We start from the raw sequence: 16,279 nt of genomic DNA on the forward strand, positions 1-16,279 counted from the left end.
CCAAAATAAATAAAAATATAATGCATTTCCTAAAGTGCACTCGTGCATGGCAGGGGCCACAGAATGGTTTTCAGAGTGGGATGGCTGACCATGCAAAAAATCACAATCATATGGTCATTTTTACGTCTTTGTACAAGGTTTTGGAAAAAAGTGGGGGGCTAGAGCCCCTCGCTTCCGCGGCCCCTGCATGGACTTCATTCCTAACGTGGGAGATGTTTCACAAAGTCTGTTGTGAAGTTATTATGGAGTGGAATATGAAGCCCCAAAATATGAACCATCAATTTTTCTCAATGTTCTAAATAAAGTCACAATATTAAACTCTAGTAACTACTAGATTTGATTTATGGCAAATCACATACTTTGCATAAGAATATATTTATACAGTAATACCTCGGTCACATTTGCTCTATGGCGACTGTATGGTGAGTCGAAAAAAGCCGTTTCATTCATTTTTATTCAAACCACCTATATGTATCTGGTACAAAAAAAATGTTAAAAGCCGTTGTTTTCGACTTGCTGTACGGCCGCAGTAATCCAAATGTGACGGAGGTATAAGGAATGTCATCATATCTACACTGTAGATATGGAACTGCAGCTAACGTGGATGAAAATTATCAAGTGAACCTGTTATGGCTTTCCATATATCAGCTTGACATGAAGTTCATAACTTCTACAAAGATTAATTGATAGATAGACTACTGCTCTACTAATGATTGTGCCACCTTTGATAGGAAAACCCACTTTGATTTTTTTTCCTCCATTGTAATGATAGTGGCATACATGTACATAATCTGTGGATTACTTTGTAGTAAGAAATGAAAACCCTCATTCATGCCATCATGATTTTTATGCAAAAATTGCATGTAAGTTAATTGTCTGCCTGATTTATTCAAAATTCAATGTTTGCTATATATGTTTAAAAAATTAATGTGTTGATCAACAGTATTTGGTTCCTTTCCCACCACTTTACCTATATTGCTAATATGACATCATTCTACATTTTAGTTACCTCTCTCCAAGAAGTGTGAAACTTAACGAAACCCTTGATGCCAGTTCATCTGTATTGTGTTAATGTGTTGATATTGTAATGTGATGTTATTTTAATGTAGATATTGCCTCCTGAGTTGGACTACACTTTGATTATGTACAGTGAGCAGCAGTGTACTTGGTATCAGCTCCACATGTAGGTCACAATGACCAGACTAACCAAATATATTACATTGCTACCGATACAAGTATCGATTCCTCCACACCAGTGGCCCACATAGGGAATGGGAAGGGAGCAATGACAGTGAGACTTTTTTATCACCGGCTGTTTCAATTCCTGTATGAAATCTGTGGGTTGGGAATAGTGTTTACAGAACTTTATCTAACACCAAAGATATTAATGATAGTGTTATCTTTAATATGTAGCATACACACTGTTCAGGAATATTCATGTATTGTAGTGCTAACTTGCCTCCAAACATGTTGGTCTAATTCTCATGTGATGCTAATGAGCATCCCTGCAATATCAAAAGGATGCAAGTGATATCAACCAGATTTGAGTTTGAAATAATCAAGCCTTCTTGATGGTCAAAAGTATGTATGAAAGCTAGTATCATACTTGGAGGTACATGAAGGCAAAACAATAATATTCCATTGGGGAACAATGTTACAATCAAATTGTCTATTGCCGTGTCATAAGCTTGTCTGTTTAGCCTTCTGTATAAATCAATGTTCCCCAACGTGTCTGATTACTTGGTCTATAGACTAGGGTAGATGATGTGTGATCAAGTGGCTTGTTTTATGAAATCTAGTTTTATTCATGCCATGGTCTGAGCCTGTGCTTTAATTGTTGGACACTCAAAACAAAATGTGAAACAACTTAGTTTACACTGTATGTGTTAAGGCCACCGCACACCTTACGACTGTTCGCGATCCGATTTTGGAACAAATCGAACTTTGCTCATTTTTTTAACATGTGAATGGAACAGATCATTTTATTTAAGGTTAAAATTTATTGAAAGAATACTAATATAACCATTTTGAAAAAATTGCAAGCCTTTATTTTGGAGTAAAGGCCAAATTAGTTTCAAATCGTAGCCAATCGTACGACTGCTATGACGTCATTACGACTAGATTTAAATTGGTTTTATTCTAAGAAGGATGATATCATAGTCACAGATATGAACATAGGTATTCGTTCGATGATTTCGAACATTACACAGTAAGATATTCCAAGTCTCAATATTAGCATTAAATTCTACAACATTTTAATCTGAAATCGGGTCGCAGACCAATCGTAAGGTGTGCGGTCGCCTTTAAGTATACAGTGCTCTTTTTTCATGATTCAGTGGTGAAGAAAAGAAAATCATTAATCATTACTTTATACACTTATTGTTTAAGTGCCAAATATGCTGATGAATTTGAACCTCTACTGTTAAGATGTGTGGAACATTTGGCTCCCCAGAGTAAAAACCACGACTATAGACCATACTTTAAATTAAACTGTTCAGAAAGCGGATTAGGGGGTTTTAGATAAAATGAGGATATCGGTAAAATGGAACAGGCGAGGTGACAACGAAGGTGCAATGGTTCCTTGACCAACTGGTTATAGATGAAACATGATTCCACCAAATGGTCATTATTGGTTTGACCAAGAGGCAAACAGATTCAAGAGCAGTTATACCTCAGTTACATTTGCTTTATGGCGTGTCGAAAACAGCCATTTTATTCAAACCACTTGTATGTAGCTATTACAAAAAATGTTTAAAATGGCTGTTTTTGACTCGTCGTACAGCCGCCGTAAAGCAAATGTGATTGAGGTATAAATATATACGAAGTGCCAGTCAAATGACAAAGCACAGCTGAGAGGTCGTCTAAAATTGGTGAAACGGAACAGCTTCGTCTTAAGTTTCAGAGCTGAAAAAACATTGCAATATGTCGATTGTCCAGGACAAAACTGCTGTTTTGATTCACCAAGCTTAGACAAAGACTACTTAGTTGGTCATTGTCTTGAAGGGCATTGACAATATATGTTCTTGTATCTGTTGTACATCGTGGAGCAAGAACTCCCAGATAACTTTAATACTGAAGTGATAGATTTTGAACTTCTTAACCTACATCAGGTAGCTTGTAATACCACCTGCCATTTCAAACTTGATGTTGTATTGATATTAAATGAATTTTCTGCTCTTGAAAGATATCCCAATGGTGCTAATTTCTTTGACTGGTATTTGTGTGTGTTGTCACAAAACGCTAATCTATAGAATGTAAATTACAAAGCAAATGATTATCACCACTATCATAAACACTGTCCTTATTGCTATCATCATCATCACCACCACCACAACAACAAATGACAGAAATTTAAGAGCTCTGTCGATCCGCAGATATTCAGTCTGAAATTCCTTTTGTTTGTAATCTCCAGCACAATTGACCAGGGCTGTATCATCTTCGTAGTCAGCAAAGATAGAGCTAATTTATAAAAGTGTACAGAAGGCAAGATTCATACACAACTTGCACGATCCTTCATATGCATCTTCTACACAACCCACCTGTGATGTTTAAAAGAAACGGGCAGAATAGAGTTCCTAAAGCTTCCTTTATATGCAGACTGCCATTGCTGTCCTTTTTTTATACATCAAAACCTCTTGAAATAATCACTACATAAAACATGAACCTTTGAATTTAGATAAACTCTTACTAGTATAACCTCTTTCCTTATGTTGGGTTTTTGAAAATTCCCTAGTATCATCACGATAGTTGCCATCATTAAAATTTGATTACTATCAATAACTTTTGTTTTCAAACAAAAAAAACACAGCCGCACAACTTTATTTCAAATTATCATTCATGAATATTTATTTCAGACTACATGATATACGCTTGTGTCCTTCAACATGAGAAAAAAAAAGCAAGAAAATAAAAAGTACAATTCAAGCATATTCTTGTGGCTACTCAAATGTACAAACAATACAAATTTTACACATAAATAAAAGAAATTGAATATATTTTGATGATTGGTTTAATTACAGTGAAAACAAAAAGAAATATAACCCTGTCTATGGTGAAGTCTACATTCAAAGTAGTCCAAAGTCTGTACAATAATGCTTATGAGTGATACAAAAATCATTTCATACATGTATGACTAAACCACAGATAGATACAGCATAAAAAGCTATAAACACATTCATTCTGACCATACCCATGGACATTCTGTCGAGGATTATCTAACAAGAGTATAAACATATTTGTATTAATATATATTTGTGTGGTATTTATATGTATAAACAAGTGAATAAATTAAGGAAACATTCAAACATATTACAAATATAAATACAAATGCAAATACAAAATGGTGATAAACTATTCATACATTTTCATAAAAAATAATTAATAGAAATTTACTTACAGGAAATTTCTTATTTTCAATAAGTGGATAGTGTTTGATAATAAATGTATGATGAAAAGAAACCAATACATGCACAACTTTATTACGTCTTATGGTCTTAATATGACCTACGTGTACAGCAGCCATGAAGCTACATGTTCATTAATAGCTTCATTGAAGACTAGTTATATTTCAAAGGACAAGGAATCGAAAGAAAGCTGGTGGGTGTTTCATAAAGCCGTTCATAAGTCACAAATGACTTTACACATGACTATAAACCCTTTCTTGTGCAAAATGATCCAGTCCAGTCATTTGATATAGCGCCTTTTCCTTTCGGTTATTTCAAAGCGCTGCACACACACTACTCCACGTTTGGGCCACTAAAACAATAATTCATCACCTTAGAATGATCAGCTTAGTCCATGCAATTCATTGTCCTCTTAGCTTTATGAAACGCCCACCAGGAATACATGCAGAGAAGCCACTGCAGTCATTCTATCCATATCTTTTGGGTTAAAATCCTCATTTTCTTTGTATTGTTCAAATATAACTGTGGGTCTTGTTTAACTTTGTAGAAACTAATTCAATTGTTTGTGGCACAATCTAGCACATTTGTTGAATTCAAATGTTTGTGGCACAAAACATGTTATAATCATGAATATAAAGGCTAGAAATGAATATTAAAACTAGACAAAGACAACAGAAAATGAGAGGAACAAAAGGCAACAAATTTGGCTGTCTAGAAGTTAAGAAAACTACAATGCTGACAGAAAGAATTTGTGCGCACTTGTATCATTTTGGTGACGGTAGCGTGGTTTATCATTTGAAAGCGACTTTTCACACCGTTTGATCCTTTTCATTTCTGTTTGCATTATTTGATTTTGCCCTGTTTAAGGGTATTTTGGGGTGTATTCTAATAACAGCAGGACAAAATGCTTCCTCGATTGTATGTATACTTGTGTGGAATATAACTTTCCTCCACCACTCTGAACATGGTAACACCAGGAAAACATGCTTTCAAAGAATTCCCTTTCCTTGTAACTGCTGCATAGCATTGTATAGTGGACTATTAGAACAAGGGAGCATTACATGAAAAGACTTTGTGTCAGACATTTATCTAACAAGTCCTGTTTGATCTGGCATTTGTACCAGCGTGTTGACTCAGTTTGTAGAGCGTCCATCTCACAACCAGGAGTTCAAACCCTGGCCGTGTCAGACCAAAAGACATTAAAAAATGGGAGTTGCTGCTATCCTGGTTAGCATTCGACGATTCAGGGGAGAAAGCTATGTCGATCTGGCACTGCACAGTGGCTGCCGGGCTCACAATCAATTGGGCAAAAAGACTTCAAAATACTTCTATTTCTGATTTCATTTCAAACACTAAAAATGGTTTTTCATTTCCATTTTTTGAAGTTGACTTACAACTTGTTAGATTGCAAATAATGATGAAATGCTCCCCTGATGGTCATCTATGGGAGAGCAAAGTATAGCATCGGGTAATTTCAAGCACAGTATTGGTCTAGAGAGCATTTAAAGGGCTTTTGAACCGAAGCTCCAACACCGTTGAGATGGGTTCAGAATGACGATACTCATCATGATGATGTTTGTAAAGTTTACACATGATTTCCAGAAGTAGAATACCTCAAGCCAAACTGGTTCCCCATTCATTTTTGTGGCACTAGCTTATGTTGATGTATCAATACTGATTTACACCTTCCCTGTAAATTTTAACTGAGTGAAAATCACTCTATTAGCCACAATCTAAATGAAATTATCTGAAATAGAGTCATATATTATGAGAAACGCAGAAAAACTTCATTATAACATGTTGGTGCTTAACATTCAAAATTCAATCAATAAATTTAAAAACAGTTTCATACCAGAGCAATAGGAGTATTTTAGTGGGGTGTAGGTGGCATGCATATATGAGAAAATCATTGACAAAAAATAGGCATGCTTTGTTGCACGAACCTTCAAAACAGAACTGCGAATTGATGGAGTGATATCAATAAAAGTATGATAAAATTCTGAGGTAAAATGTAATTTATATCGCAATCACAAATGGATAAGGTTCAATGCTGAAACAGCCTCTGAGCGCACATACCAATAGCACAATGAAAATAACTGAACAAAGATCAATGTTTTCCTTTTCATGTGAGAAGTACAAAATAGGGCTGCATGATATGATATTGTCACATCAAACATATCATATATCACCACTCACAATATTGTTTTTTTGTTTTCAGTGAGTGGTCTTGTGCATTGCAGACAACGAACCTGTTTCAAACTGCTCCAAATCACTTTGAAATCAAGAGGCAGTATTCTGAACATTGTCTTTTCTCCATATTTTATCTTTTCTCCATATTTTATCTTTTCTCAGAGATATGACAAAATCGGTATTCTGGTGGATGTCATAACGTTTGTCACAAAGTTTGTCTCTTCTCTTTAGCGCGCACCGAAAATACACGGCTTTAAATGCGCGTAATCCTTTTATACAAGCAAAAGATATGACAAAAGTTATGACGGGGGGTAGCAGTCATAAATTTTGTCATATCTTTTTGTACCAAATAACCTGATACCCTGCCGACTGAATGTCAAGCATATAATGATATTATTTAGATTAGATTGTAGTATTAGTTTCACTCATCATCCATGACAATTTTCAAAATTATTTTTTCATGCTACAATTAGGGCCTACGAATTAATGTTTTCCTTCTTTTTCTATTTCTCTTCTAAAATCCTTCACAGCTCCCTGTCTCTCTTTGTAATTAAGTGTATCAATATACGCTTAGTTGCGCGATGCCAGCAACTGTATTGGAGATATGCCCTATCTGCCACGGGGCCTTCCTATTGGCTAGAAGGGCTCCCACTGGGATCTAACGATGATTTTGATTGGTTTGCTTGGGCGGGAACTCAGAGAGATATGACAGGGAAAAGACAATGTTCAGAATACCGATTTGTGACAATCATAGCGGCGTCACATCTCGGAAAGAAATGACAAAATTTATGAAAACAGTTATGACAGTGTTCCAGAATACCACCCCAGATATCATTCCATCACCATAATCCTATAACCTGGGTTCACCTTTCAAAAGGTCATAACAGTGTCAACCCTTACAAATACTTTCCCTGTCTATTGCACCTGGGTTATATGTTAGCAAATAGAAACAGCTACAGAGAAAAGTTAAATGTGAAGGGTTTTACTAGTATTCATTGGTAATGTATCACCTTGTCGTAATGTATCACCTTATCATAATATCACAGCTGGTGATAATCTTCTATGCAAATAGGTTATATTGTACAGCCCTAGTAAAATGAATAAATAACATACAGATTAAAAGAAAGGATTAAACAAGACTGGAAAACAGGAAAGAACCACAAGAGGAAAATCCCCTGAAATACATATAAGAGGAAATGATCAAAATGATTGGATCAAAATATCTGTATAAGCAACAAGAAATTTATACCAACTAATGAGAAACTTCAAATTTGTACAAGTATCTGCCAACAAAGCATAAAAATAAAACTTCTGTTTGAATTCAGCAAAATAACATATGTATGTTCAATACTGCTTTGATCATCATTTAGAATGCACCTGTATAAAACAAAACAAAACAACATTTGCTTTACACAACCCACTGATAGTTCCAAGCTTTCTTAAAAACATGCCATCAATAACTAAATCGCCAATATCATGCTTCTATTAAACACAAATCATTCTACAAACTTTATTTCTCCTTCTTCTTGTCTTCCTTTTTGCTTGTTTTACAAAAAAAAATCCTGCATTTGCTCATGAAAAGCGTTAAGACCACTATGAAGTCACCCAAAATAATTTGAGTACAAACTTGCTTCATACTGGAGTTGGAACAAATGCTACTTGAATGCATTTAAAGAACATTTCAAACATTTTGATTTACATTCTTAGAGAATTCCAAACTTTCTTATAATCTCATTATTGAGGTTGGTTTGAATTCTTCCTCATTGGTCAATTCCATCAAACAATCAACATTTTAAAATGTCTGCCCCAATCTTTCTCCATTTTGACTTCACATCATGAACAACCGTACTCTAGCCATGATGATGTGAGAGCATTACTCGTTTTAATTTGAAGCAAAAAGCAGAGAGTAACCATTTTAGAAAGGTCTCACGCATATAGGGGGTCCAATGGTCATACTTCATGGAATTGCCCTCATGCTAAAACACATTTGCGGCCTGGGATGTTTCCACAAAGATTAAAGGGTGACTAAGAATTGCTCTGAAATTCCAAGTTCAATGTGGTATAAAAGGCATCACCACATTGGTCAAATCAAGCTAAAAAGACACGCTAATGCGTATCAATCAATCAGGTAGCAGATTACATATTATTTGCGCGTTGGCATCTAAGCATGAATAAAAGTCACAATCTTTGTGAAACACCCCCAAGTTTAATTTGAGGAGGAAAAATGTATAACTTGTTTTTCCTGCACTCTTGCTACATTCCAATGATTTGTATGGCATTCTAACCGCATTGAAAGCTTAGCAATGATTTTAGAGATTTTTTTTTAATGATTGATTGCATTGACTACAATGTACAATTAATCATGAAAATCAAGCGTACGATTAATAGCTAACCTCTTTGTTACAGACCAAGGCAAATTGGCAAGCAACTTCAAAACATGGCCAGCTACTGATGGAAAGTCAACTGGTATTCCTAAAATGCTTAAATTTTTTGTTTGTTTCAGCTCGCTCTGCATAATACCATTCAAATTTATGACAGGGCTTTAATAAGAGATTACATCAGTCCCTGTGTTATATTTCTTTTCAGAAGGCACTAACTACAAAATAAACAATTAAAATGATAAAAATTTGACATTGCATGAAGAGAGAAGCTCCACCCTTTTCAGAATAATTCCAAACAGGAAGTAAAACACTTTAACCCAATCATCACCATGCCCTGCATTATCAGGCCATAGCAAGAATACAATTAATATCAAACTTAGCACAGGAATAAAACATTTCAGTAACTCACAGACACCGTTCTCATTATACTTCCTAAAACTAGATTTATTGGAAACCGATTCAAGAAACTAGTTTGGACAATCGCTTTGCTAGCGTTCCCATTTGATCAGCCGAAAGTGGTTTTCAAACCCACTTCACATAAAGTGGTCTTGTTGCTATGGGAACGCGCTCAGTGGGGATGACATCTTTTGTGCAATATTCAAAACCGCAGCGTAGACATTCTACACACAGTGTGTGAAGTAGCGCACTCAAAATGTGTGAAGATCGCTTCCAGAAGAACAGTTAAGTCCTCACGCTAAAACCAGTTTAACGAGGCAAAGCGATCTTGAAAACTACACAGCGAGGTGGTTTTCCGAACTGGTTTGGAGGATCGCTTCGACCGTTCTCATTACGCGTTCAACTAGTTTCCACTAAACTAGTTTTAGGACAGTAGTGAGAACGGTGTCAAATGCATCCCGACTAACCGCAGCTCAATATATAAGGCAAATGTATCATGGTACACAATGAAAACAACCAACTTTTTCTTTCAACCACTCAAAACAAACCTTGCACCATTTCAAATAAGAAAACAAATCCTTAAAAATTTTCCCCCACAACACTCACAACATTCTGCTAGCCAAGGAGCCCTTTATATATACTTGTTCTTTCAAATACATGGTGCAATTAGGAGAATATATATGTAATGCCCTTTTAAAATGATGAAGTTGTAGGTGTTATCTTTTCTCACCAAGTTATACATTGAAAGAGAGTTACGATGAAAAAAGAAAATATACTGGCAGGAATACACGATCTGGTAGGCCTTACCAAGGTAAAGATTACAGGGCTACAGGTTAAATATGATCAATCATGGGTCCTTTTTTTTTGGTAGGGGGGGTTAAAGGAATAAGGATGTTGATTTGAAGTGAAATTGTACTAAACAAGCAAATAGTGACTTAAAAAAAACACTCAAACCAGATTGAACACTACCAGTCATCATATCAAATTTGTATTCATCACTTCTTTCATTCAAAGCTTCCATCTCTATTCTGTAAACATAACACTACCAACATGTTATTTCAAATCAAATTTTACAGTAAAAACATGATGAAAACCTTTTTTTTTTCATGACTAGTGTAAAGTTTCTCTCTAACAAATGCTACAGAACATGGGGCACCTGTCTGAAAATACTGCTTGGTTAATATAAGCATTACAATACTAAGATACATGTATCTTACGGGAGGTAACTGGATCTATAATTGATCTTCTCCTATTCCATCTCTCTCTTTGTTCTATGAGTGTTGCCTCTACTGTTTTTCCGATGTCTTTCAAGAAAGCAAGTGAGTGCTGAACAACAAGAAACATAAACAAAAAGCTTTGGGTGGTACATGTGGTGATAATGTATCACAAAATATGAATATATAGCCTCTTGGTGTCCTAGTTGTGTCTTGCTACATAGATATTGCACCATCTTAGACGGTGTTACGCTTTGAGACATCAGATTACAGATTCTTTGATGTAAATCTCAGAGGCAGTTCTTCATTGCTTGGTCATCACATTCCTACTCCCCATATTTCCTGGAATCTTCAGATGCAACAAATGGTGCCATGATTTCACAGTCTTTGAGGAATATCCTCTAGGCTCTTCTTTGTTGCCTGATCATAACTTAACCACATTTTAACTTCAAACATTTCTTGCAACAAATTCAATATGTAACAGCAGGTGACATGGTTTTGCACATCTGGTTGAAAAGCTTTGAAGGAAATCCTCTAGGCTCTTCTTGTAGCTTGATCGTAGATAACTTCATTCTAATTCCACGCATTTTTTCACAACAATCACTAAATTGCAACAAATGACAGATGCTGCATTGCCATGATTTTGCCAAACAGGTCAAAGAATCTTTGAAGGATATCCTCAAGGCTCTTCTTTGTTGCATGATCATCGATAATTGCATTCCAACTCCTAACTTTCCAGTTCTTAGCCATACCAAGAGCATGGTCTTACACTCTCAGCCAAAACAAGAAACCACAATCAGTAAAGATGGTGCAAATAATACAAAAGCAATTGCATTAGAAATGTCTGTTCTCATTCGCCAGTAAAACCACACGTCTCCTCTATAGCACACGTCAGTTTGTCAAGGAACTTGGAGTAGTTTTCATATGGTGGGATGTCAAGACGGTTGAAGCTGAAAAGATAAAAAAGTTAATGGAGAATTACATTCTTCATGTGGAATAATAAATTTGATAATTGAGTGATTCACATGATCATCATCTTTAATACTGCTATTAGAATTAAGAACTGTTGACCAATCATTATCATTATTACATACATCTACATCATCTTTTCATATTCATCATGATATGACTATCATCACCATTATTATTATGGCTATATGGATTAAAAATATCCATGTTTAATCAGACTCATACAACGAAAGCAGGACCTCAAACTCACCAAACTGTACAAAATAATATTCATATATTTGGCAAGCATAACCTCAGATGTTTCATTTTGCCTAACAAGACAAGGGGGAGCATATTGATGCTTAACATTGTAACTTTAACCAATAAACTATTTCACAAATTAAATTATCAACTGTAATATTAAAAAAAACCATCATAAACTCAAAGAATTATGGAATCTGATTGGTTTGTCATATTTTGTCATGAATTTGTAGTATTGTTATTGATCACAAGTTTAGTGATACTAGGCCAAACTTCCCCTTGAAGTAGCAGTAGGTACATACCATGTGTGGGCCTTGGGTAAAAGGTCTGTGCTAGCATCTATTTGATGAATGGTGAACAGACGTGGGCTCAATGCACCAGTAGAACCTGATGAAACAAGAATTATAAAAGAAAGGCAAATTACTTTGACTGAACTAAAGCTCTTAAGAAAGATTTTATGCTTCTTTTGTTGTCTCCTCTATCTTTATTGGATGTCTTTTCTTCTGATTGTATTGTCATTTCAACAAAATGTTAACAAAATGAAAAAATTATGTTGAATTGAATCAATGTCTATCAAGTAGAGAAGACAATATTCTGCAGAATGTCACCTGCCCAACACTCTTACACTTTCAAACATCTTCACCAGATGATATTACATAAACTTCTATATAATGAAATCATAAAAATTAGAAAAATAAGAGAAAAACCAAGAAGATTTTACATAATTAACCTCTTTACGATGAAATAATAGAAGTAATCAAAGTAATTAAACAGGAAAAATGATTCCTTGATGGTACTTACCTTGAAGTGCCTTGAACCCTTCTAAAGGCACCTTGGATGTTCCAGTTACAAACTGCAAGAGTCTTGCTCTCTTCTCCTCATCAAAGGAATCAACTGCTTGCCAGAACCATTGGACAATGGCAGTCTCCAGAGAACAGTTCTTCAGCCTGGTATTGTTCTTCCAGTCCTCAACGTCGATCTTGCCCAGGCCGTTGATCAGGAGTTCCAGCTCACGCTCGTCGAACGGTCTGAGGAGCCGCGGTGGGATGAGCTCGTGAAAGCCCTTCTGGAGAGCCAGGAACTGGGGTTCGATGCCACGCAGGAAACGCCATTGCACGAACAGTCTGTTGGGTGAAGATGAAAGCAGAAATAGTTCAGAAGTGAAATCATCTAAACTTCAGGCTCATTATTAACTAAATATGATGTATACAAGATCTAGATGATATCACCAGTGCCTGTGATTACAAAGTCAGGATGCCACCTGTTCATTTGTATCAACATACATCCATGCACATGAAAATGGGTGAAGAATCAAGAATCAGACTTGTTACGTAACTGCAATATTTTTACCACATTTTTCAAAGACACACTGGGTAGGATGTGGAATTTTGTAACATATCTCAAGGGAGAGGGTTAATCACCCTGCCGTGATGGAAAATCAAAGAAATCACCACACATGATATAAAGAATGATGGAAGGAATAGGGAGAATTCCAAGGTTAAGATGAAGTAAAAGAAATGCTGTCATTGAAACTAAAACAGCTAAAGGAGACAGCTCATGGTGGAGAAGAGATGAGAAGGGACCTAAGGGCAATTACCAGATTCACTTTATACCTAAAAAGGTGAAATGCCAATGTAAGTAAACTACCTTGTAAGACTGATTTCTTTCTGTTTGTTTCTACTTACTTGACATATTTCTTCTTGTTTTCCTCTGTGACTGGGATATTCATACCATTGGGTTTGAGTTCATGGACCTGCATCTGTCCGAATGAGTTGTGTTCCACTGCAAACGTATTCTCCAGTATACCAGTGATATCATTCTCTCTGTTTAGTAAAAAAAAAAAATAAATGTTTCTTGATAAAGAGGAACTTTTTTAAGCACCTAATACAGTGACAGCTAAGTCTCATTGCTTGCTTCTTTGATTTCTAACCCATTAATAAGTGTTCCGTACATGCAAACAGGCATCAATTCTTTGTGGGCAATCTAGCTTTCAATTATTGTGCCTACCTAAGAAGCTCACTAACAAATGCAGTGGCCTCTGTGTTCTTGAGAATAACTCAACTTAACCCTATACAACCAAGGTTATTCAGGAATTGTATCGGTGATAATTTTGCATTCACACACAATGAATTTTTCCAATTTGCAAAAGATAATCATTGCAAAAAAAAATTCTTTTTGGATTTGTACATGGAATTATGTTCTTAAGCAACAATTGACAAATGTATGAAAGGCCTACAGTCAGGACCAGTGTTTGTAATTTGATACTTCTAATAAAGATCTTCAAGGAACTTACAGTATCCATACAAGACTCCTGTAAACCTCAGGGTCTACTGTCTCCATGTCCTCAAGACTGACTGGCTTTCCTAGAAGCTGCTTGTAGAATGGCATGGTGAAACCTCCATCTATGTAGTGACCATGAAAGATGGCAAGACCAATCACTCGTCCAACAAAATGGAAGTAGGATAGATGTTCCTGGATTGAGAGATTAGATGAGAGATTTAATCTTGAGAAGATTACTTTATGGTAAGGTAAATATATTTTGTCTGGATGCAACATTGGTGTTATTACTCAATACAATACCACTAATGTCTTGAATATATTCACTCATTCATATAAACATTTATTCTTATCAACATCATCAGCAGCAGCAGAATATCATCACCATCATTAAGGTTATCACAATCATCATCATCATCCATCTCATTCTCCCCCTCATCATCATCATCAGCATATTATCATTGTCATCTTCATCATCTCCACAACCACCATCACCGTCATCCTCACCACCATCATCAACACTACTATTTTCATCATCATCATCACCATCATCCTCACCACCATCAACACTACTATTTTCATCATCATCATCATCATCATCATCATCAAGATCATCATCAAGATCATCACCATCATCATCATCACCACCACCACCATCACCACCACCGGTATCCTTACTGGATTGACTCCTGAGTCTGGGTTGATCTGTAATGTATAGATATCATCCCTGGAGTACTGGAAGAGACCATAGTAAGGATTGAGCATCTCGTGTGATAGGAGGTAGAGCCACTCCCTTGTGATGCCTCCATAGTCCAGACCCTCCTCTGACTTGAACTTGATGGCCAAGCGTTTCCTAAGGTCCTTCGGCTTCAGCTTCATGATCTGACGGTAGGATTCCTAGGGTTGAAAAATAGCAAACACACATGAAGGCATGATGCTTTTGTCGAGGTGTCTTGTAGTTATGTGTGGACACTCTTAAAGATGTAAGGGAGAATATTGTATAGATAGTTTTACATCTCCTCACAAACTTTAAGCCAAACAGAAAAATAAAGAAAAACAACAGAAAAAAATCATTTGAAAATACACTCTTACCAAGAATTAAATGCGAGTCATTAAAAGGAACGAGCATGGGATATTGTTTTAAATCAGATTTTCACTACTCAGAGATTTTAAATGAGAGACATCCAGATTGTTCTTCTTGAGTACAATTCATTTCAATTTAGGTAACAAAAGAGACTTGTAAAAGCTAACAAGGAAACTGAAACAACTGAGAGTAATTGTCATAAAATATAAAATCATTGGAAAATTATAAAACATTTGGTCAGATTTTTCCATATTTGGAAATAGTTACTCATAGATACCACAATTCCAGATGTTAGCAATATCAAGTAACCTTTTCAGATCATTTTCAGTTAACAACTGATCATAAATCAAAAGTTGCAAATAAATGTACCTTAAAGGTATTTGGGGGTAGAATGAAATGCTAACCTCAAAGATGTTTTCTCTTGAGACCTCTATCCTACAGTGTCCAGTCTGAGGTTGAACTGTAGCTAACTCTGCATGTAATATCTTCATCTTCTGGACAAGGTCTCGCTTGTACTTCGGTACAGGTGATGAATCTGTATTGCCATTTTGCCTAGGTAAAATAAGAGGATTTTAAGCATTAAAACCACTGGAAATATATTAAGCATCATGATATTATAATAATGACAGTATTCATTATGTGCAATCTTTTCAGTAAACATGTTTAAATGTCTTAGGAATAGATATTGTATGAGCATTTCATGAAAACCCATAGTTGAAATAGTTTCTCATTTCACTTTATCAAATTAAGGGGTGTTTAAACAGATGCTCCAGGCTGAAAATAATATGATTTCAACAGAAAAATCAGACCAACAAAACACTGAAAATTTGATCAAAATCAGACAAGGAATAACAAAGCTATGGCATTTTAAAGATTTGCATTATTCCAATGAAACAGTTCAAGGCATGTCTTCATGAATATTCATTAGGTGGACTGATGATGTCATATTCCCACTTGTTCTTTTGCATTTTATTATATGAAATTAGATTTATTCAATTTTTTCTTCCAAGAACTAAAACAATTGGATTGACAACTGATTTAGTGCATTAGTTATTCATTGCTACAACTTATTTCATTATAAGGGAGACATATCATTCACACATGTATGTAAAAATGAAACAATAA

The 16,279-nt window shown here is 35.6% G+C and overlaps 1 protein-coding gene across 1 annotated transcript in view; it reads right to left on the reverse strand.

The window, feature by feature from the left end:
• Positions 1-7,079: 7,079 nt before the first annotated feature.
• Positions 7,080-16,279, reverse strand: part of LOC129270461 (E3 ubiquitin-protein ligase SMURF2-like) — a 39,344-nt gene continuing 30,144 nt past the window's right edge. The window contains exons 8-14 of the mRNA XM_054907841.2: positions 15,559-15,706; positions 14,749-14,967; positions 14,087-14,265; positions 13,479-13,616; positions 12,595-12,917; positions 12,096-12,180; positions 7,080-11,534 (exon numbers count right to left, since the gene is read on the reverse strand). Of these exons, the coding sequence (XP_054763816.2) occupies positions 11,435-11,534; positions 12,096-12,180; positions 12,595-12,917; positions 13,479-13,616; positions 14,087-14,265; positions 14,749-14,967; positions 15,559-15,706 (1,192 nt within the window). The 3' untranslated portion in view covers positions 7,080-11,434. The remainder of the gene's footprint in view (positions 11,535-12,095; positions 12,181-12,594; positions 12,918-13,478; positions 13,617-14,086; positions 14,266-14,748; positions 14,968-15,558; positions 15,707-16,279) is intronic.

This window comes from Lytechinus pictus, chromosome 10 (genome assembly GCF_037042905.1).
Source record: "Lytechinus pictus isolate F3 Inbred chromosome 10, Lp3.0, whole genome shotgun sequence".
In the NCBI taxonomy this organism is placed as follows: domain Eukaryota; kingdom Metazoa; phylum Echinodermata; class Echinoidea; order Temnopleuroida; family Toxopneustidae; genus Lytechinus; species Lytechinus pictus.